Genomic DNA, 24,127 nt, shown 5'->3' on the forward strand with positions numbered 1-24,127 from the left:
CATTTAGAGTAAGGTAGGAATCATATATATATATATATATATATATAACGACATCTATAACGCTATTGACAATTAATTTTTACTACATTTATTATAACATTATATTTAGTTGTTTATTTTTATATAGTAATTGTAATTTGTATTACATTAACAAACATACGGCACATTAACAATAATAAAACAATTTTAATCCTTATGTATAAGTTTCAATTTTAAATGAAATAATTATTCTACATACAATTTTCAACATTAAATATAATAAAAATAATTGAACAATAAAATATTTTACTCACTAACACTCATAAAGTATAAAAATATGTACGAATAATAGTATTCCTAAAATAATATAATTAAAACAGATTGGTAGAGTCTGGACAAAAACATCTTGTACATTTTTTTCAGTCTAAAACTAAATTTTGTTCTTCAACATTTGTTGAATATTTAGTTTTGTGTTCTTCAAATAATTTGGTCAACTCGTCGACAAATATTTTATGATATTTGTCTATATCCTCTCTGGTAGGATTCTCGATCTTGGGTACATCTATCGGCTTGCCAACTGTAAGCAGGACAGTTATAGTTATTAATATGTAAAGGAAACGGTGATGACATAAGTTGCATTTATTGTAATTTACAAGAACCGATGTTTTAAACTTAATAATTCCATATCATTTTATACATTTAATATTAATCGTATTAGATTATAGTGTAGTATATTATATTGTATTGTATTATATTATATTACATTGTATTACTATTTCAGTTAATAAACTTTACATGGCCTCTTTATTAGGCGATCATCAACCCGATTTTTAGCATGTAACATGCTTTAACTTTGGCCTCCAAGTTCGATTAAAACAAAAAAATCGTCTCAGAATAGCGACACGAAATACTTCTGTTAAGATTGATTTGAATGCACCGGATCATTTTGCCGTGGTCGGTCCCTGTGGCTTTTGTCTCAGCACCTCTACTCATAATTTGCTGCACGATTGAAATGGGTGTAGCGGTTCTGATGAAACGCTCATATACACTGTTTAACAATGTAACAAAGGTATAACATATAAGATGCCATCGAAATAATAACGAGTGTCGTCGTCATGCTTATATGTTTTGGCCAAAACAGATAATTAAGATTATACTATCGTCATAAATCGCAAGGAGATTATAGATTAGAAACAATCACTATTCAGGAACCAGCAGGCTAAAGCATGTTCCATGTCTTATAATTTTAGCCGGTAGGCTTTAAGTCGACTGTAACTTTTATGTAAAACCGCTATCAATTATTCATAAAAAAAATGTACTAATCTTAGCTATAATCCTTTATTGAGTTAGAAAAAATCAATAGGCTTCATTTGGGCCATTAACATAATGCACTATTACTTTGTTAGTCACTGACAAAAGTTAAGACTGTTAAAGTTGTCTAGTGTGAATAGGTTATCTATAGTTTAATGATAGCGTTTGACCGTCAAAAATTAAACATTCGCGTCTCTGCGTATCTTTATTGCAGTCTGATTAAATACGGTTTTTCTATTTTATTAGCGTCCGCTCAGTGTCTCAAACTGTCGGAAACGCTCGGTGTGTAAATTTTCGATATTATATTATCAGCTTTTGCTTATTATGTCGACAAAATATTACTACCTTTTATTTTGTTTTAATAAAAGATAATACATTTTGTTACTAAAACAATTTTGATTTTTAAAACAAATTATGAGATGTAAGTGTTTTTATCGCGAATTAATATAAATAATTTATGGGTCGCCAAAAGGTACAATAAAAAGTTATCGGTATTACCCTTTTAAACAACACGATTGCGACAGTTTTTCCCTGCTATCTCTCATGCAACGTTGCCGTATGGATCTTATCGGTGACTACATAATAGTATTATAACGAAAGTAAATCGTAAATCGTAAATATTTATAAATTATTATCTTCTACAAAATTACTATAAGTATCTGGCAATACCGACATCAAATACCAATATCTGACAAAGTTTTTTTCGATATAATTTGGTCGTTATCATACGGTAAAATTGACTGAAACTTACGTTATGTGCACAGCTGTGTTCAAACTTTCGTTTAGTTAGTGTTTATCACAATTGGTGATCGGTTGAATGTGTATGTTTATTATTTTTGGCAATTATAATAATTATTTTTAATTATTATATTCTCTAAATCGATAGTACTTTATATTGTCAAGAAATAATCAACGAATAGAATATATATATTTTCCATTTAAGTTTCAAAAGTTTATACAAATAATTAATAATTTGGATAGTGGTAGAATTATAAAGATTTGTGCAAAATTAAGATTACATTGTATAAAAACATTACGGAAAAAAATAATTAATAAAAACCAATTAAATTCTGTGAAATATTGCATAGATCACTTTAAAAAAAATCATTCTTTAAGTTATACATTTTACAGTTTTAGTATATTTTGGCCGAAAAAAAGTGCTACTTAATATTATTGTTATATTATTTGGCAACGTCACACGAAAAATCGTTCGCAACCGTTTGATTCGTGAACACCGGTTTACAGGGGTCAATTACAGTCGAAATTAAGTACCTAATTAAAACACAATAAAAATGTTGAAACATTTATTGTGTACCTTAAAAAACACATAGTTTTTAGATTGTTTTTTACTTGTGTATTGTGGCCTTTTTAAATAATGACAGAATCAAATATTGACGATCCAGGGCCAGTTTTTATGTTAAGTACATTAAAAAAAAAACTCATAAAAATAGCATTTGTCAAATAATGTTTAAATGCTAAATTAGTGGATCTTATCTAAAAATATGTTAATACTCATTTTTTGATGATTTGACATGCATTTAAACGTTTGTTTAATTTAATACAATTCAAAATCATTTTTTAAGTTGGTTTGTTTATGTTAACAAATAATACTTACCGATAGTATGTATGGGGTGTCTTCGCGGTACAATACCAAAACTATACTGGAACAATCCTCGACCTACCGGTACCAGCCTGCCACTTTTCCATTTAATCAATTTCAACACTTTGTCCCAAAATGAATCTGGTGACGCCTCGCCTTTTCCGTAGACATAAGTCTCGCCAAACGAAAACACTGGCACTAAAGATGCTCTGCAAACGATAGGTACATATCAAATGTAGTATAATATTAGCACTTTCATAAGACATTTTATGGTTTTAAATTTGTTTTGCGAACCGAAAAAGGCTTACCCAGTTTTTAACGCTACGCGAACGAATCCTTTTCGCTTGTTGATTATGATTTGAATGGGTCCAGGGAAGGACTTGAAGGCTTCTGAGACACCACCGACCATGAGTACAGCCACGTTGCCCTTTTTTCCGTCCAAAATATTCACCAGACTCTTTTCGGATGATTCCCGGAGACCTGTGAGCACGCCATTAGTTAGTTATTAATTTTAGTTCCAACCGCTTTATATAGACTTCTGTTGCACAGTGTACCTAAACCGATTCCGAGTTCCCGGGTAAACGGCATGCTAAAATGCAAGTTGAGCGTGATCAGAAACGTTTTGAGACCTGGAAACATCTCTCGGAAAGGACCTGCGTTGGTTGCAAAATTGGAAAACACTCCGGAACACAGTACTCCGTGAGGATATGAGGCGAACAGGTAAGATCTGTCTGCAGGCAGCTCATGAGTTTTTACTAGAGACACGGGGAAGTAGTTTTTGTAGTAGTACCACCAACTCCAATTTCGAACAAAACCAAACCTGTGAACTCAAACGCAATGACATTATTTAAAAAGCAAACCAAGAAAAATTTTACTTCGATATTAATTTATACTTTTGTAAAAACAGTAAATAATTTTATTCGAAAAGACAACAAATTCCATATTGAATATAAAATCAACTCCTAGTGTTTATTGCTTATTATAATAAATGATTTGTATAAGTTGTACTTTGTACGGTGTCATAGATGTACAAAGATAATGTCTCATTTGGCGATAAACGTTATATCCGACGAATTTGTCTCCGGTCTTTGATCACCAGGTCAGCTGATCGCTAGGACAATATTGATTACAGGTTAATTCGATCGTGACTAATAAAAACCAAGTAAACTTATGACATCAATAGACAACAACCATAAATTATTGACAATGATAACAAAAAGCTTCCCTGGATCCTAAACAAAATTATGAAATTTTAACAGCAATTAAAAATTCAATGATAATAAGTGCAATTTATTTGATATTCGTGTTTGAGTATACAGATTAGTATAGTTAGAGATCGATCAACGAGTCGTAAATCAACAAGGTTAATTGTATACACGATACATCGAACCAAAACCAAAATAAAATAAAAAGGGTAACTACCCTATTCTATAAGAAATTACAGTAAAATTAATTAGCGAGATAAATATAATATAAATCATTTATTTTTTAATATTAAATGTTATGAAAAAACGTACAAACACTGCGAAAGTTTCTAATTTTTTTTCTAGACCGTAAAAAGACTTAAACAAATAATAAAACTAACTTCTCGTAAGACGTGTCTGTTTAAGAGGATGTCATACTCGTATTGACAATTTCGAAAATCAAAATTTAAAGCTTAAGCTGTAATGCGTAATTATTAGTTTGGAAATAAGAATTTTTTTTTTTTTTTGTAGTTAATTTATTTATTAAATTATCACAGATTCCTTGACATCGTTTTTAAATCATTTTTTTATCTAAACATAGCTACGCAGAATGCGTTTTACTAGGGTCGTGGTGGTTTTAGAGCAAAAACATCTAATATGAAATCAAAAGATAACATTTTGGAGACAATGTCGCCGATTTGTAAAAAAAAACGTGAATAAAAGTTGAAGCTATTTTTAAAAAAGTAAGAACTGTGATTTTAAATGTAAAATATTAAGTTTATCAAAAAAAGCATATGACATTGTTTCCAAAATATTTTCATCTTTCGTGTTTGTTACAAGTATTTTTGCACTAAAATCATCACTAAGCGAGTAAAACGCATTCTGCGTAGGTATATTTTAACTCCAGATGATAATTGTGTGTATGACGTCCTCTTAAGACATTAAAACAAACACTATTGTGAAATTATATTATCTATAATATGCAATGTATTTTTTTGAATTTATTGTGTATTTTAAATATGTATCAATTATAAATAATAACTAAAAAACCAGCTAAGAAAATGTACCAATGTTAATGTGTAGCAACATTCAACAAGGTTTGTCAGCATAAATTATATTTATACCAATGGGCATTTACAACAAATTCAAAACAGTTCGACTATAAAAACAATAAATAAAATAAAATAAATAATCTCTACACTTTTAGCTCTGATATAGAGCAATAATTACTAGTAGTTTTTGTACAAATTACTTTTCTGTAAATAATGAATCTGTTATTAATTATTTATATTATGTAAAATGGTGTTTTACCTCCGTAAATAAAGAATTATTATTATTTTGTTTTAATAATGGAAAACAATTAGTTTACATTAATAATGACTAATGAGCAAAACAAACTTTGAACATTTTATAATATGTATGCATAAACATTAAAATAACAACATAATTAAATTGACTGTTATGTGAAAACAGCTTGACAATAATATTAAAATCATTGTTTTTTTTTATAAAATAAATATGTTTGTTAAAAAATGTTTAGTATTTAAAAATATTTTGTTTAAAGGATCACATTTAAAATTCAATAGCAACCTTTATATTTATTTTACCAATCAAATGCTTAATGATTTCATGAAAACAATGACAAGGCAATAACCAATTTTAAAAAAAATATTTCGAGTTATTAATTATTATTTATTATAGTTTAAAACTATAGGAAAGAGAGGGAGAATGGTAAAGAATAATATTATATTCTTCCGACGAGCATAACTTAAAATAATAATAACATAAAAAGTATTTAATTAAAACTGGTTATCGATTAGTCACAATTTGTATTTTACCATTATTGTTTAAATAAGTAAATTATATAATATAAATTAAATGTTACTATTAGACTTTACACATTTTCCCCTTAAAACTACCCTTAATAAACAATTTTAAGCTTAGAGGTCAAATTTTTTGATACTTGAAATAAATAAAGTTTTTTTTCAAACTGTTTTATGAAAAAGTATAAATTATGAGGTCATTTGTAAATATTGATCTTTATTGTGTAAGTAGTTTTATGAAAAGAGGCATATACTTATACAGTAGCATCACTATTTTTTCAACTGTAATTAGCGTGAGAAAATAATATCGTATATTATGTAGAATGGTTATTATTTCTTTTAAAGTATTGTATTATTTTCTTAAACTGAGTTGAGTACAATAAAATAAATACTGCATAAAATTATGTTCTTATAATATAATAGGCATTAGTATTTAGATGCTTCTATTGTTGTTCGATTTAAAAAAAACCTATTATTTCGCTCCTCGTAGCATAATAATGTTGTGTATTTAACAAGATACGCGTTATAAATAGTCACATGAATAAACTTAACGAAACGTGTGAAGATATTGATATAATTGTATTTTTAAAAATTAAACAATAGACAATAATATTTGTTTTATGACTACTGTAATATCGCGTGACTTTGCTATACGTTGTAAATTTTATAATAAATAAGCCTACTTTTGATTTGAATTATTCAATTAAATTTGTTGATAAATTATTCAACAATTTAAATGATCACACGCCCCTAGTTTAAATTAAACTATACTGTAATTACATTGATATTATATTATTGTTTTAAGCGTTATTAATAAATATTAAAAAATGACTGTTTCTACAGAAATAGCTTTAATATAAACGTATCTTATCAAACATGCTGTTTAAATATATTGTATGGATAATACACGATTGTTAGTGTGGAAAAAATATGTTGTAGATATAACGTTTAGGGTAAATATATCATTACGCATAATCTCTTTGTCGTTTTTATTTGTATTTGTAGGAATCTGATTTCTTATCGGCGCAAAAACCATTCTGTGTAACAGGCCTAACAGCAGACCTTTAATGTGCTAGGTATAAGGCTCAATGTATATAAAACTAAAAACTAGGTCATGGTGGATAAATCATTCAAATGAACCCGAGTTGAGGCTGGCGTAACTTCGTTAGTATTTACAAATTACGCGGCTCATTTTTAACGACTTCATCCAAAATAACATAATAAGTGAACCGCGCGTACCTTCTCTAGGCTTATTAACGTATTATGTTAAATTGTTTTTAAATTTTAATATCTCTTGGTTTTAATGTTTTAGTACTTATAGATAATATTTATATAATGATCGTCATCGAAACTCATGGTCACTGATCATAACATAAACAGTTACTATTTTTAGTTGTTTGTTTGCAAAATAATAAAATCGTTTAAAAACTCGTACAATCTTTGAAACGAGCAAATATAATAGATTATACATAGATTAGGATTTGAATTTAGCCAGTTAATTATGATATTCGCCATATTTATAGAGATATTTTTTGTTTTTTTGCTAGCATTTATTTATTTTTTTTGATGTTATTTTGCTGTCTATGGGTAGCGTAATGTTATATACCTCGTGTATCCTGAAGACGGTGTGTTCCTGTCTATGTATATCCATGCCACGTACAAGAGACCCAGCCACCAAAACCGAGTGGCCAACACGAGGTAAGCGATCAATAAGCATCCCGTGATGCCGCCAAAGGCGACCAGGTGGATCCAAGCGGCCGCGGCCAGCGTCTCCAGTCTTCGGCTGAGGGGCACGCATAAAGGCGCAAACTCCACGTCCTTCAGCTTCATGGCAGTCGACCGGCTGCTGGCGATTCAAAAAACTAGAAGTTAAGTACTCTCGAAGTCTGCGGAGAAACCGTGTATCGAAAGACAAATTGTTTGTGTGCGAATCACACGGATACCGACTGGCGATTAACCTTGGAAAAGACAATACAACCGAGAGTAACACGAAGTGCAATGCAGTACAGAATTAAAACGTTTTTCCCCGCCGATTAAATCACATAGACAAATTTCGATCTGCCAAAACGTCACTGCCGAAAAGCAGCCGTAGCCTGTTGTAGTCGCCGATAAGCCGACGAGTTATGCACTGCGCTCGGCCGTCACTCGGAGGCACAACGGTGCAGTGGTCATAGCCAAGCAATAATAACCAATGTTATAAGTAACGACTACATGTATAGTAGGTATAGCTGCTGTAGAAATAGTCAGTGGTAATATTTATGATAACCGCGTGTTTTGTACTTTGACTCGGTCGGCGATCACTCAGTATACCATTGTGTATTCACAGTTTACCCACCAAAGTAACAGATAACCGGACAAATTTCAATATAGCTTATCAATTTCGTTTACTATACAGTATAGTACATATTATTATAACAATATGCTAAACCACCGCGGGTACCGTTCGCCGATAATGCATGTGATTATGCCTCACGTCTAATTCGGATAACATTAGAAACCTGAGTGATAAAAGACTAGCTTAGCTTTGTATTATTATTCGATCATCAAAGTGAGTCATATTTTATTTTTAAAAGTAATCGTGTAAGAGGTGTTCTTGACGTAAACAATAATTACTAGGTATGGGCCGATAATTTTCGATTTTTGATTAGGAGAGTCAAACTAATATACCTTTAATTTCATACAAAACATGAAATTCCAAAAAATTAAAAATACTGAAATAAATATTGGTCTTGGTTAAAACCGGAACTTGTTTAACTGTTCTCGTGTGCTTTTACTATAATGTTGCAACTTGAAAACGGAAAATGTACGCAAACTGTTGTCACTTTTCGCTTGAAGTTTGATCTCTTAATTAAACGTTTTAACCATTAATTGTGTTTGAATAAAATTTAATGTATAAAATAATTAAATGTCTTTAATAAAAAAATAATACTCACTACCTACTCAATAGTAAAATGCAAAGTCACAATAATATAATTACCATAATATAAAAACAAAATGGATTATTCAGTAAAACAATTTATGATCATTTTTATTAGCAATAATTCATTGTTTTTATTTAATTGACAAAATAAGGATACTTTAATCCACAATAGTATTCAACAGACATCGATATAATTTCAATAACAATTTCAAATAATAATAAAAGTGGACAACTTAATAATACATCTCTTCTACATTAATTAAAACTTTGAGCAATAATATAGTTGTTTCATAGAATTCGTATATAATTAAAAATAATTAACTAAAAAAATATTTAAAGTTAATTTATTCTCTTATTTTATTTTAGTAAACTTATTTTATTATTTAAGCGTAAAATACTTATTAATTGAAGGTCTAAATAAATTTACCTAATATAGTAATTATAAATCGTTATTACACAAATTAGTTTAGTACTATTCAGGATGTTATTATACAATAATAATGATAAACGAAGTGCGTTACATGTGGATAAAAATAGTTAAGTTTCCCACGCAATGATGCGAAAATAAATGAGTTGCGCTTATATATTATATATATAATATATTTTTGCAACATAAGTTTTCGATTCAACTCCTGACATGAGATCATTCTTTAAGTTTGTATGGGAAAACCTGAATCATTTTGTTGAAGTTATTATAAATCAGTATTTTGTTTTAAACGGACAAAACTTAATTACAACATAATTGTCTTGGTTATTTTCTGTTAAAAGGTCGTCAGAAGTCCGTTATATTTTTCTAAATAATCTGTTAACTATCAAAAATATGAAGTACAATAACTAGTATAAACAGTAAGGATCAAGGTAGATAAAAAAATAGGGAGAAACAAATAACAATATGCTTATATATTATGGTGTATTATGTTCTAATTAAAAATGAATGTATCACGTTTTACAACACGGTACACTAAAGTATAAAAACAACCAACAAGTACTATCTTGAAATTAATAAGAACAATTACATTGTTTTGGGTAGTAGACTACATATTATTTAAAAATATAGTATGTGGTAATTGTCATTGGTTAATTAGAAAATTAATTATATTCCTTAAAAAGGTACATAATCTATAGCCTTTATTAGAATTCAATGATTTCCTTGTACGTAAATTTAACGAAATGCAACAAAGCACGTACGATAAAAACAATATAATGCTGTTGAGGTTATATTAACTACGAATTTCATCGAGCACGATATTAATATTCTCAGCATTTTCCATGTATTTTGTTTTGTGTTCTTCGAACAGTTTGACTAGATCATCAACGAATATTTTGTGATACTTTTCAATGTCGTCCGTAGTTGGATTCTGAATTTTAGGTACATCGATCGGCTTACCCACTGTAAATATAAAATGTTTTTAAGATAAACAAAATATAATATATTATATAGACGGGGTGATCATTTTATCGTGAACCACTCAATATCTCATAAGTTCTAAAGAGAAATTTAATTATTTTTTTCGTAGTATTTTTATACTATGTGATCTCAATTTTGCACAAATTGTTTTTAAGTTAATCATAAATTGATTAACTTAAATTTTAAAATTAAGAATATTATACTTAAAATGTTGACTGGTTAATAACCAATTTTGAACAACTATTTTTAAATTTACAAGAGTTTAAAAGTTAGGACGGGAAGGGAAGTGCGCGCAAATAAAAATAGTAACACACTCCACTCCTGCCCTAACCTTGAAACTTTAATAACTTAAAAAATAGTTAACCAAAACTGGTTATCGACCAGTCAAAATTCTTAGTACATTATTCTCAATTTACAAATGTATTGAAATGTATACCTTAACGTTTAAGTTCCAAAAGTTGATGTAAAAATAATTAGTTTGGAAGGGGTGTAGGAACAGAAAAAAATTGTGAAAAACTGAGATCACTTATTTGAAGCCATATTTGGTGTATAAAGCGAAAAATATAAAAATAACAGTAATATTGTTTTAAGATTAGGTATCTTATAGGAATTAAAAGATGTAGGTAAGTTAATAATTATTACATTTATTTTGTTTTAGATAAAGATGTATTACAATTATTAATGTATTTTTTCTACTTGGTTAATTAAACTCATAAAAACAGTTTTTATTAGTACTATTATTAAAATGTTAAAAACAGTAGTTTTTTTTAATTGAAAGTCACTCCATATGTAAAGTTTATTACTCTTTTTTTTACGTAAGTTTGAGTTAGATTTGACGTTTTGCGAACTTTGTTAATATTTAGTTTTTTAAATAAACTAAAAGATTTTTATATTTAATATTTTATTTAAATTTTTTATTATAATAGTTCATATGTCAAGCTTTTAGCTAGTTAATATTTTATAATCTTACCCAAATACTGCATTTTATATGCATTACGGAAATTCGATGATGACTATTAATTGTAAATTTTATATCAAATATTTTCTTTAAAATATTAATGGTTGATTAACAAAGGCTTGTTAGTAACATTTTGTACGATTTAATAAGACATCCAAATTTTAAAATCAACAGCAAATCTAAATTTTTTAATCTCTAAGCGCTCGCATACTCGTTAATACCGTGACTTTCGGTGCTTCTTAAATACAGAAATTAAATAATGGTGTCAACACCGCAGCACGACTGTCAATGACATTTTTTAAGATGCGATTGCTTAGACGGTAAATTAGAACAATAAAATCTTAGTAAAATTATTTTAGTTGTAATAACTTACATGCATAAACTAAAGCAATTTACTAATACTAATTTTAAAATACAGTTTAACCTTAAAAATAATTAATGTTTTGTCACGTTCTTTAACTAATGTATGCAATTTTTTTTCCTATTAATTAATATTCCTGTAGAATGTACTTTTAGTAATAATTCAATTCAATGTTTTAATATGTTTTTAAAAAAAAAAAATTAAAACAAGTAAATCACATACCTAAAACATCGTATAACAATTTTTGTTCCATTCGTTTTAAAATCAAAAAATATTTTTATTTTTTTTGGTTATTTACCTACAAATTTTTAGGAAATGAAAATTAGTACTCTGTTTTTCAGCAGAAGGTTTATAAAATTAATAACTTTTCCTTATTAATGATCAGTTTTTTTTTTATTATATAATGTCATAATGATTTTTTAATATTAACCAACTACACTTGAAACTTAAATGGTAACATATATATTTTATTAACTTTTTATATTAAGTATGATTTTCTAAAAATGTTGACTGGTCGATAACTAGCTTTGAATATTATTATTAAAGTTTTAAATTTAGGACAGGAGGAAGGGTGGAGAGTATAGTTATTTTTATCTGCGCGCGTTTCTCAACCGCACTCCGCCTACCGTCTTATATTTTAAACCTAAATTACTTGAAAAATATTTATTCAATACTGGTTATCGACCAGTCAATTTTATATGTAAATTATTCTTAATTTAAAAATTCAATTAAATGTATATGTTACCATTTAAGTTTCATAAGTTGATAAAGCTCTAGCAAATAATAAACAAGGTACAAATTTGAATATTGTCTAATAATGTACTATAACATAAATACAAATGTTTTAAAAAAGAAACACTACAAAATTGTAATTAGTGAAATAGTGTAGGGCGTTAAAAGTATCACCCGGTACACCTATTATTAAAATATTACATGAATGAAAACTAAATAATAGTTTCAAGATATTAGTTTGGATATGTGTTTTACTCATATCAATTGTTCTAATATTGTTTCCTTGTTCATCCTCATTATAATATTATGGCGTAGTCAGTCGTTATGATTCATCAATAAGTGCGTTTCATTAATAATACAAAGTCTATGATCCATATGGCCCTTAGACTAACTTTCTATGTAAAAGAGGTAAATATGACTGCTTGTTTAGTTAATATTAAGCAGTTATATGTAGGAACCTAAATTAAGTTTGAGCCAAATCAAATATTTCTATACTTAACTATTAATAATTGTATAATTTGTATTAATTACCGACTGTAGTGATGGGATGCCTGCGAGGGGTAATACCGAAACTGTATTGAAACATCCCACGCCCCTTAGGCATGTATTTAATTTCTTTCCAGTTAATGAACTTTGAGAGTCTTACTGCTAACGAGTTGGGCGACAGTTCTTCCTTATCGTACACGTAGTTTTCCCCGAACGAGAATACTGGGACAAGCGATGCTCTACATTTGCAAAAATTAGTGTAAATTAGTATTTGAACATTAAGGATTATTAAGTCTATAAATTGTGACTGAAGAATTAAAACATAAATAATAGTTTTGATTAAAAGATTGGAATCATTTTAGCTACAGAATCATGTTACAATGTCAATGTTTACCTCACCCTGTTTTTAAGGCAACTCGAACGAATCCTTTTCTCCTGTTGACTACTATGTGAACCGGTCCCGGAAAAGAATTGAGTGCTTCGTCGACGCCACCGACTATCAACACGGCCACATTGCCCTTTTTTTTGTCAAGTATGTTTATCAAGCTCTTTTCTGAGGCTCCCCGGAAGCCTGTTGACAAAACAATTGTAATAAATCGATATACAAACCAAGTGAATTTTGTGTGTTAAGTGTTAGTGTATAGTATATTGGCCGACTCACCTAGACCGACGGCAATCTCACGGTGTAGCGGTATGTTGAATGCAAAGGCAAGGGTGATTACATACGGGCTCAAACTGGGAAAAAGTCGTGCGAAAGGACTGGCGTTAGTCGAGAAGTTGCAGAACACACCTGGACAGATAACACCGTGTGGAAATGTCGCGAACAGATATGACTTGTCGGCACTGAGGTCGTGTGTTTTGACCAAAGACACCGGGAAGTATCGCCTCAGATAATGCCATAGGGACAAGTCACGGATAAAAGTAAACCTGTCAACATTATTATGTTATATAATCTCTTGTTCTATAATATTTAACGTAAAATAAAATACTCGATGATAAACCGTGTATGTGGAAAAGGGAGCTAATAACAATGTAGCATTATACAAAAACGAAATACTGTTACTATGAAATTTTGCTCTTGGCGACATTTTTATCTTCAAGTTTTCTAATCTAATAACTAACATAAAAAACTTTTAAGCATTTGTTTTCGTTGTATTCCAATAGGCTAATGCCATTTGCAGCCTAGTCGGTTTTAAAAAAATGTCATGGTTTTATAGCGCAACGGTTGTATTCGAATTAAACGTTTTACTTTTAAAAATACCTTTTCTTGTCCGAAGACCCAATGTTGTCGAATATAATCCATAGGATGTACAAAAGGCCGAGCCACCATAACCGAGTGGCTATCAGTACATACCAGAGTATGGTACATCCAGTAATTCCTGAAAACAAAATTGTCATGATCCAAATGGTGGCCACTAGCGTTTCCATTCTCCGGTTTAACGGCACGAACAAAGGTGCAAATTTTACTTCTGGAAATTTCATGGTTTATAGGAAACAATAAAAAAATTGATACTAATAATTATTGTGAACTACAAAACGGTATAAGTTATTTATTAACGGGTTTTTAAATAATGTGTTAAATGGTAATGTGAAATTAAAATGAACTTTTAAATCAAAACTCAAATTAAATTTATACAGAAACACATTTAACTTGCGTCTGCACGTCAACGGTTTTCTACTAAACCGATTATTGTGAAATGTGTTGTTACTGCTCCGAACTAACTACTAAATGATATTCGATCACAGCATTGCATAATATTATACATTTTAGTGGACCGAACGCATGATAATGATGAACCTTTGTGTTGGTAGGGCGATAAATATTAAGCCAGGTTCACACTAAATTAATTGTATAATTTTGGCTGTATGAAGTGGATGATCATTGGAGTTTGGTCCGCTAATCTCAATAAATATTAAGCCAGGTTCACACTAGTATTCGCTGAATGTATAACGAATACCAAGTATACGCCTTCTCGCACAAAAGACGAATATACCGTTCCTACTACTCGTCTGTTTGCCGGATGTAGAGAGAATATTACCTACCAAATATACATGCATAATTAATAATTTATATTATAATTACATCAATGTATGTATATTTACTTATGGCAACTATACATACTATATCCAATGAGTATTTTTTTGACACTTTTTAACCTTTTTTAAAAATATTGTACCCGTGTTTTAATAAACAAAATTAAATAAAAGATATTAGTTCATTAATTGTATTTTATTTAATAAAAATTAAAAAAATATAATATTTATAATATTAAAAAAAAATTAAATTGATAAAATAATATAAACTTAATTTGCACATGTACAATCAATAAATAAAATCAAGTCTTCTTCTCTTCTTTATCTGCACTTCCAACTATACGGGGTCGGCCATCCTAGTCTTACACCTCCATAGAGCTCGACCTTCTACACCCAAGCTATCCTCATGTCACTCTTTAACCCATATATCCATCTTTTCTTCGGCCTTCCTCTTTTTTCCTCTACATTCATCTCCATAACACCTCTCACTGTTTCTGCCTCATCTCTTCTCATAACACGACCGAACCATCTCAACCTATTGTCTGTCATTTTCCCCACAATTGATGCAACTCTTAAACTACGCCTTATGTATTCATTTCTTATTGTATCCTCCCTAGTCACTCCACTCATCCATCTTAGCACTCTCATCTCCACTACATTCATTCTCTGTTCAGTTTTCTTGTCAACTGCTCAACATTCCGACCCATATAACATTTCTGGCCTCACTATCGTCCTATACAATTTACCTTTCAATTTTATAGGCATCTTCCTGTCACACAAAACAACTGACGCTCCCCCACTTCATCCATCCACAATTTATCCAATTTCCACGTCCTTCTAATACCCACCATTATTTGTACTACCGATCCTAAATACTTGAACCTATCAATCTAACACACTACATCATCACCCATCTGCATTACCTGTCCTGTAACATTGCTCTATAACTTTCTCGAAAATCAAACACGATTGTCTTCGTTTTACTCCTACTAATCCCAAGTTCTTTTCATACAAGCGCTTCTCTTCACTTTTCAAGTCTTTTACCTAATTCTTCCGGATTTTCCCTATAAAGAAATCAAATTAATTACATTTAATAAAAATAAAATATGATAACTAAAAAAAAATTAGGGGAACATGGGGGAATGACGATCAGTGGGTAACACTGATCAGTGTCATATCTCTTAACATATTATAGCTAAAATTTACATATCCAATTATTTGATAACTTTTGTACTTATGGTTGGCTCTGTCGATCTAACGCTACCAAATAAGTTGGCCCCAGAGAGAGGTGGCCTGATGGACAAACCGCTAGTGCCTGAAATTCGATCCGGCGACCGAGCGTTAATAAATTGCCGCCTTATCTCTACTCCGCCACGCGCCTGCATGTATATATATATTATAGTATCCCTTATTTTAAACTTTTTTTAAATTTTATGCTCCCAAGGTCTCAAACTACTCTAGTGGGTAAAAAAAAGTCCCTAAAAGTTTTTCCAATATTTTTGGAAGATATAAAAAAAAAATCGTATGTAAGTCAGTTGTGTATAACACGTACTTTAAAAAAAAATTGAGTTCGAGCATTGAAACTTTTATGGCCTCTTTTTCACCCACTAGAGCAGTTTGAGACCTTAAGAGCATAACATTTAGAAAAAGTTCAAAATAAGGGACACTCAAATATATATTTATAATAAATGAAATAACTAAGACAAATATAGTAGATACTAGATTTATATAATATATAATAATAATAATAATAATAATAATAAATAAAATAAATATAACTAAAATTAAAAAATTAAAAGCATTAATTAATTATATTTTGTTTATATTATACATCTACATCATATTTTTTATTTATCTAATTAAATTTATTAATTTAATTAAAATTTTAATTAAACATCAAAATTTCAATTGTAATTTATTTTTTATTTTAATATTTTTTCATTACAAATATTATTTTATTTCTATTTTTTATTATATCAAATGCAGTTAATTAAGTAATTAATTTTATTGTATTAAAATTGTAAAATACATTAACCTTCATCCGCTCGCGCCTTCTAAAGTCACACTACTACTCGCTGGGTTGGCGGTTTGGCCGTCCATGATTTTTTATCATTTTAATGAGTTCTTCTTTATTTACCGTAGATGTCTCGATAATAAAGCAAATTAACTCTAATAAAATATTGAAAAAAAAATTTGACAAAAAATATTTATAAAATAATAGAAATCTTTAAAATACAAAAGTTAAAATAACATTTTTATACAAATATCGCCAGTTCAATATACTTTGGCGAAAAAAAACTATCCTTTGGTGTACAAAATGTCACTGGTAAAAATAATAATATAAATATATATACACGATTTCATTAAAATATATTTTATTATATTCACTATAATATTTCACTCATGAACTCAGGGGGTTTCATAATTTCATTTTTATACTTTCCCTCATAGTTCCCAAAAATGTGAGGAGTACCTTACCTAACCAGTCTCACAAAAACGGTTTATACTTTGTTTAAGATAATTTTGAGGACCCGGATGTTGTTTTTCACAGTACACGTCCAAATTATAAGTATAAAGCATATGAACAAAAAATCTAACATGCGCTCGTTAGGACGGCAATTTGGCACTACTGAGTTTGTGGCTACACTGAGCTACCGGGGTGGACAGGTTCGACCAAACTAGGTCACGATCTAGGGGAGGTAAGTGTAAATAGAAAATACAAGACCACTTCCTTGGCACTCTGAAGAAAAATGTAATAAAATTTTGTTTCGATTCTAAACATTTTTCGTCTGCTCGCCAAACATACACAAATACGCCATTTTCACTACTCGCGTAATCGCACAAATATTTGGCATCCCTTTTACTCGTGTCACGTCATTTACCGACAATCCGCGCGAAGTGAACGAACATCTACCGAATTCCGAATATTCGGCGAATAACAGAGTCGTGTGAACCCGGCTTTAGAAAAAATACATGAACAGTAAAACAATAATCGTGTACATCATCGTTAGAATAAAACAAAATAATTTCCATTTCATATTTTACAATTCATTCCCTCTTACCGAATTCACACGCTCTAAGTTGTAGATACTAGATAAGGTTTTTTTGTAATTATTAAGAAATATTCGTATTTGAATTTACAAAGTCAGTTAAAACGTTGTCAGTTTTAAACACTCCTAAAAAAAATTAGAAATAAGCTTTTTATATTTTCTTTTCTTTGACATACATGATTAGGGAGTTGCACTCTGCTATTCGCCGTATTTATGGGTAGTGGCAACTAGTGATGGGAATACGAAAATCCAGATTAAAAAAAATACGCTATTCAAATTTCAAGTCACTTCAAAATCTTATAAATATTATTACAATATAAAACTGTGTAACTAAGTAAAATGTTTTGACGAAAATTTAAAAAAAACGCTTAACTTTGACAATAAATTGCTTTTGGATTTCGGATTTAAACAAATTCAAAATGCAAAAGTAATTTATCTTTTTGGTGTTGTGTTTTATTTTTACATTCTCATAAAAAATATTCTACTTAAGTACACAGCTTTATATTGGAATAGTATTTAATTCTTGTAAGAGTTTTAAGTGGCCCAACTTAAAGGTTTTTTTTAGGATTTTAGGATTCCCATCACTAGTGACAACTTGCTAGTCATTTCCTATGTTATAATTTGGAAATTTATTAGGTTTAATTTATTCAATGTAACATTTTACGAGTTACAATGTTTTTTCAGTCATGTATTATTTTTCTTACTGGCATGAATTTAATTTTTCTTTGAAATGTCAAAATTCAACATTCTAAATTTCATATGATAATTCTTCGAAGCCATTTAGTGCTTTAGTTTGTTAAAGATGATCGTCCAGGAACGTTGGAAAATAAATATGTTATTATGTGTCTGTAATACAAATATTACAAATACTTATAGTTGGTTAATTAATTGTATAATTTTGGCTGTATGAAGTGGATGATCATTGGAGTTTGGTCCGCTAATCTCTGGCTACTGTCCTCTTGACCGCGAACGCATAATACCATTGACCTTTAATACGTAGGTAAAATTAGGCCTCCTAACTTTACCAAATTATACCGGATTAATATCAGGACAAATATTAATTTTCTAAGTCAATTGTAACGTTAGCGGACCGAAATTAACTAAAAGGGTAAACTTAACTTTGCCTTGCTACTATCCCAAAATCACACCGGACCAATTGTGAGTTATAGTATTTAGCAAACACCTGCGTATTTTTGATCGAAAACGACTCATTCTAATTCAAACGTACTGTTCCTAAAAATACTCCGATTTAAGTTTTGAAAAAATATTTGAGTTCTTCAAAACGTTTTCAAGGCATCGGTCGTGGCACAATTTTAAAATTATTTTCAGTTAATTAATTATTTCAGTTGAAAAAAGTTAAAAAATTGCATTTTTTTTTTATTAAATTAATTAATTAACTAAAAATAATTTTAAAATTGTGCCTCGGCCCACGACCGATGCATTGAAAATGTTGTGAAAAATTCAAATGTTTTTTAAAAACTTAAATCGGAGTATTTTTAGGAACAGTACGTTTGAATTAGAATGAGTCGTTTTCGATCAAAAATACGCAGGTGCCTTGCGCTGATTAATTTTACAAAAGGCTGTAATCAAAACTAAGAAACCAAATTTTCACATAATATAGACAACAACATTGTCTGTGTTCTACCATCGCCCTATTTTTAATATTTCAACCAGTTAATGAATAATTAATTAATTAAGAAAGGACTTGTTTTACTATTTTAAAAACGATATAGCGTTGGTTGTATTAAGTATATCCAAAAAAATACGGATGATGGAACACAGATAATTTTGTCAAAAATAATATGTATGAATTTCTTTCCTTAACTATATATGAAGCCAGAGAAAAATTAATCCGCGTAAAACTCAATTCAACAGATTTTTTTTTTTAAATCGCTGTCAAGAATGCTGATAGTCCAAAAAATAATTTAACTACTAAAAAAGAGTTCTAACTACTGAACTCATAGTTACACATCACAGTTTAACCTTATTGTTAAAATGTTGTAAAAAATTGCCTATATTTTACTCCTTAAAAATGGGCGGTGTAGCGTCCTCTTAAGGACAGTACGTTTGAAGTAGAAACATGTGTTTTTGTACAAAAACAGATCCTATATACGTTATAAAAGTTTAAAAAATAATAATGAAAATAGATACTTCTTTCCTATGGTAATATGTATGTTTAAAAATTGTTGCTTGATGTTAGGGTTAGCAAAAAATTGCCTATACAATGCGCCTTAATAACTGCTAGTATAGAGCCCCTTAAGTTTTTTACATTCGTAAACATTTTGCGTAATATTTTAAACATCCAAAGTTTATTTTTTTTTATTGTTAAACGCCATGACGTAATTTGTATGTATATTTAAATTAACAGTTGTAGGAAAAAAAGTAAGAAATAATATAATGGTAATGATACAGTGCTAAAAATAGTAATAGAGGAAAACAAATTAGAAATATTATGTTACATTACAGATTATATACATACATACAGGGTGAATCATTAAGAGGACGTTAAACACATAATTTTTATTTAGCGTTAAAACATACCTACGTAGAATGAGTTTTACTCGCTCGGTGATGATATTAGAGCAGAAATATTTGTACCAGAAACAAAAGATGGCGAGATTTTGGAGACAGTGTCACAGCTTTTTTTTGATAAACCTAACATTTAACTTAATATTTGTCATTTAAAATACATTGTTTATTTAATTGTATTAAAAAACTATAACTTTTTTTCACGTTATTATTTTAAAAATCGACTATGACATTATCAGGAAGGGTGGAGTGTTTTTATTTGTGTGCATTACTCTACTGGGTCATTCCACGTGAAATCACCTAATGGGTGTGCGACTATACTTCAAAAATGTTTGAAATTTTTATCATACATTCTTTATAGGTCCCTAATAACAAAAATAAATTAAAAAAATTAAAAAAATTTGTTTTGGACCTCGGTAGGTCAATTTTTAAAAATATCCAAAAACACCTCATCTTTCTGACTGTAATTTAACCGCCGTTAGTGGTATAGACATGAAACCTGCACTGTTAAAATTCTAATTAAGTGTACTTTAACCATATTTTAAGAAAAAACATTTTTTTTAACCCTAAATTATTTTTTTATTTGAATTTTTCAAAAACTTTTTTTGGGGTCCAAAAGTTAAAAATTAAAAATACATTTTTTGTTTATATAAAATTTAAGTTATGTTCTTATGGTTCATATCATCTTTGAACCAATTAAGTTATTTTTTGCTATTAATTTACAGCTTCAAACATGGGTATTTTTCTGAAAACTGCGTAATTTAATGACCCACAACACAAATGTGACTGAACGAAAATTTTCCAAATTCATGCAATACTTATAAGTGAGTAGAACATCAGGTAAACGTTTGGTGATGGAGAAATTATTCGAACATCAGTGGTAAAGGTTAAACATGTAAATGTAAATTGTGTATATTTCCAATAAGTGTAAATCGTAAAATTTGAACGTTTTTTAAAGTCCAGTCGACTACAAAATATATAGGTATACATTTAATATCATTTAAAATTTAAATAAAAAGAAACTACTAAGACTATATTTTAAGTCGTATAAATGTAACTATTAGTCCAAAATCATATTCATTTCTTCTGGATACGTCGAGTATTTAGTTTTGTGTTCATCGAATAACTTTTTCAGTTCAGTTACATATATTTCGTGGTACTTGTTTATTTCTTCCGTTGTCGGATTTGAGATCTTTGGAACATCAATCGGTTTGCCCACTGTAAGAAATCACACATATATTTGATCAAGTTTTGCGTTTTATCAAGTTTTCAAAATATTTTTATCTTAATTTCCGTATATTATGTCAAAATGATTAAAGGATTTTTTTTGTTAACTACCTAATATTAGGCAGCTGTATGAACACATAATAACACCTTAATAACGATCACATAGGCAATAAAATAAAACAATGAGTATTATTATTTCTAATATTTTTCAGTCGTACAGTCTTTTTTAAATTATGGTGTGTATAAATTGAATAAATACTTATAACTCACATGATATGAGTAGGCTGACCGCTAAAGCCAACACTCAAGTACTTAAAAAAAAAAGGAAATTAATAGGCGATAGTTGCGCGTTGTAGGATTTTTTTACAGCGATCTAATTCCTTATCAAATCTTTTAAAAACACACTATTAATAATAGGGTAGATTTAGCCTTGACAGTAGTGGTAAGTACGAAAACAGGTATAGATTCCAATTTTTTCATGCATTTTCTGAAACATGTGATTTTTGGGTCTCGTGATATCAGCTTACTCGTATAATAACTTTTAGAATTGAGTAAAACGATAATGTACTCAAACGCTAACTAATTTTGTAAATTTTAATTTTTAGATTTCTTATGAACTAGATGTCCTTATTTTCAAAATTATACATTGACTTACCGACTGTTACGATAGAACACCTACGAGGCAGTATACCAAAGGTATATTGCAACAGCCCACGACCGTTCGGCAATATCCTATCCCCTCTCCAATTGACCAATTTTAAAAATTTATGGCAAAGCGAGTTGGGCGCTACTTCATGTTTCCGGTAAAGGTTATGTTCGCCAAATGAGAAAACCGGCACGATCGATGCTCTGTGGACATTATACGTGCATTTTAAAAATATAATACATACGTTTATACTCATATAGTCTGAATCCACTGCTTGGCTTACCCGGTTTTCAACGCTATCCGAACGAATCCTTTCCTTTTATTCACAATAATATGAATGGGCCCTGGGAACGAGTTGAACGCTTCGGCGACGCCGCCTACCAATAATATCGCTACATTTCCTTTCTTACCGTCCAATATATTGATCAGGCTCTTTTCGGACGCATCTCGAAAACCTGCAAGTACATTTTCACCAAAAAGGACATTGCATTTAATCAAGGAAACCTAGGTCGACTCACCAAAATTTATTAAAAGTTCACGGCCAATAGGTATTTTGAAATGTTCGCCGAGAACGAGCATAAATGCGTTTAAACCTGGAAACAAGTGTCGGAAGGGGCTAGCGCCGTTAAAACAATTACCGAAAACTCCAAAGCCTAAGGTGCCGTGTGGGTACGACGCAAATAGGTATGATTTGTCAGCGGGAAGGTCGTAAGTTTTAATTAGTGATGCAGACAAGTATCGTCTATACAAAGCCCAAAGCGATGTATAGTTGTACAAGTCCCATAATGGTCTATATTTACTGCGTGCAAAGTACCTAAATCGATAAAAACATACCAAAATAATTAAAAGATGACATTCATTATAGAACTGAATCTTTGTAAACTGTTGTCTATGTTTTTTTTTTTTAAATAGTTTTGACGAAAAAAAACATGCGTGCAATAGTATGAATAAGTACTTGGGTTCTCCCGAAGACGCAGAGTCCTTGTCGATGATCGTCCATATGATATAGACTGGCACGATCCACCAATAACGTGTGAACAGTAAAGTATAAGGGATAATCACAATCCACGACAGTGAGCTTAAAATTATCATTGAAATCGTAATAGCCATTCCTAGGGTTTCGAGCCGTCGACCCAAAGGCACCCATAAAGGAGCGAATTCCACGTTTTTTATTTTCATGATTAATTAAAACACAATTTAATAGAACACAATATGAACAAAAAGTAAAATTACTTATAATTACTTAATTACAGTAAATATATTATAGATAAAAAATCTTCGTGTATTTATTTGGTGCTCCTAAATCCTTGATTTTATTGTGGTTAAAAGTTTTACAACTGTGACGTGTAGAAAGGCGCTTACCATGCCTATCTGTAGAATAATCATAACAACCAACTAAATTAAATGTATAAGCTTAAAACTAGGTATAAAACAAATTATTCATTATTCATCTAAATTAAATTAAATTTACATTTAAATTAAATTTATATTTACTACAATAAAAAGGTAATTTAAATGTATTTAATAATTGTCTTGCATTGTAGTTTGAATTTTCCCATCGTATAATTATGGCTTTAGTAATTTATTGTAGTAGGTCATTCAGTAGAACTCTCAGAAATAAACAAAAAATACATTTTTATTTAAAAATGTTTCAGAAATGTTATACCTATAAATGGCACCAAAAAATTATGCTTTTGTAAAAGAGACGAGACACCAACGTGACAACTACTATGCGCTACCGCTTGGTTTATTTTTTTCTATATTTTCTCCAAATATTAGTATCAAGGTCACAGTTTTGAATCCTTAATTTTTTTAAATTTCACCAACATTTAATTTTAAATAATAAATTCTTACTCAAGTACTTTAAAGTCTAAACTAT

At 29.5% G+C, this 24,127-nt stretch overlaps 3 protein-coding genes across 3 annotated transcripts; all 3 read right to left on the reverse strand.

Annotated features, from left to right (window-relative positions):
• Nucleotides 1-154: 154 nt before the first annotated feature.
• On the reverse strand, nt 155-8,082 carry LOC126845930 (2-acylglycerol O-acyltransferase 2-A-like). The gene is made up of 5 exons (XM_050584972.1): nt 7,504-8,082; nt 3,445-3,710; nt 3,199-3,370; nt 2,906-3,099; nt 155-556 (listed from the first exon to the last, which is right to left on the reverse strand). Exons 1-5 carry the CDS (start codon nt 7,725-7,727, stop codon nt 399-401), a joined length of 1,014 nt encoding a protein of 337 aa, XP_050440929.1. The 5' UTR covers nt 7,728-8,082; the 3' UTR covers nt 155-398.
• A 1,091-nt stretch (nt 8,083-9,173) lies between these two features.
• Nucleotides 9,174-14,502, reverse strand: LOC126845929 (diacylglycerol O-acyltransferase 2-like). The gene is made up of 5 exons (XM_050584971.1): nt 14,024-14,502; nt 13,424-13,689; nt 13,162-13,333; nt 12,808-13,001; nt 9,174-10,207 (listed from the first exon to the last, which is right to left on the reverse strand). Exons 1-5 carry the CDS (start codon nt 14,242-14,244, stop codon nt 10,038-10,040), a joined length of 1,023 nt encoding a protein of 340 aa, XP_050440928.1. The 5' UTR covers nt 14,245-14,502; the 3' UTR covers nt 9,174-10,037.
• A 6,839-nt stretch (nt 14,503-21,341) lies between these two features.
• On the reverse strand, nt 21,342-23,616 carry LOC126845927 (2-acylglycerol O-acyltransferase 2-like). The gene is made up of 5 exons (XM_050584969.1): nt 23,204-23,616; nt 22,767-23,062; nt 22,532-22,703; nt 22,258-22,451; nt 21,342-21,593 (listed from the first exon to the last, which is right to left on the reverse strand). Exons 1-5 carry the CDS (start codon nt 23,425-23,427, stop codon nt 21,436-21,438), a joined length of 1,044 nt encoding a protein of 347 aa, XP_050440926.1. The 5' UTR covers nt 23,428-23,616; the 3' UTR covers nt 21,342-21,435.
• Nucleotides 23,617-24,127: the final 511 nt, after the last annotated feature.

Source organism: Adelges cooleyi, unplaced genomic scaffold, assembly GCF_023614345.1.
Source record: "Adelges cooleyi isolate 19-005CV unplaced genomic scaffold, UGA_ACOO_1.1 ACOO_flye_CR_arks_rails_tigmint_CR_PRNA_8, whole genome shotgun sequence".
Classification (NCBI taxonomy): Eukaryota; Metazoa; Arthropoda; class Insecta; order Hemiptera; family Adelgidae; genus Adelges; species Adelges cooleyi.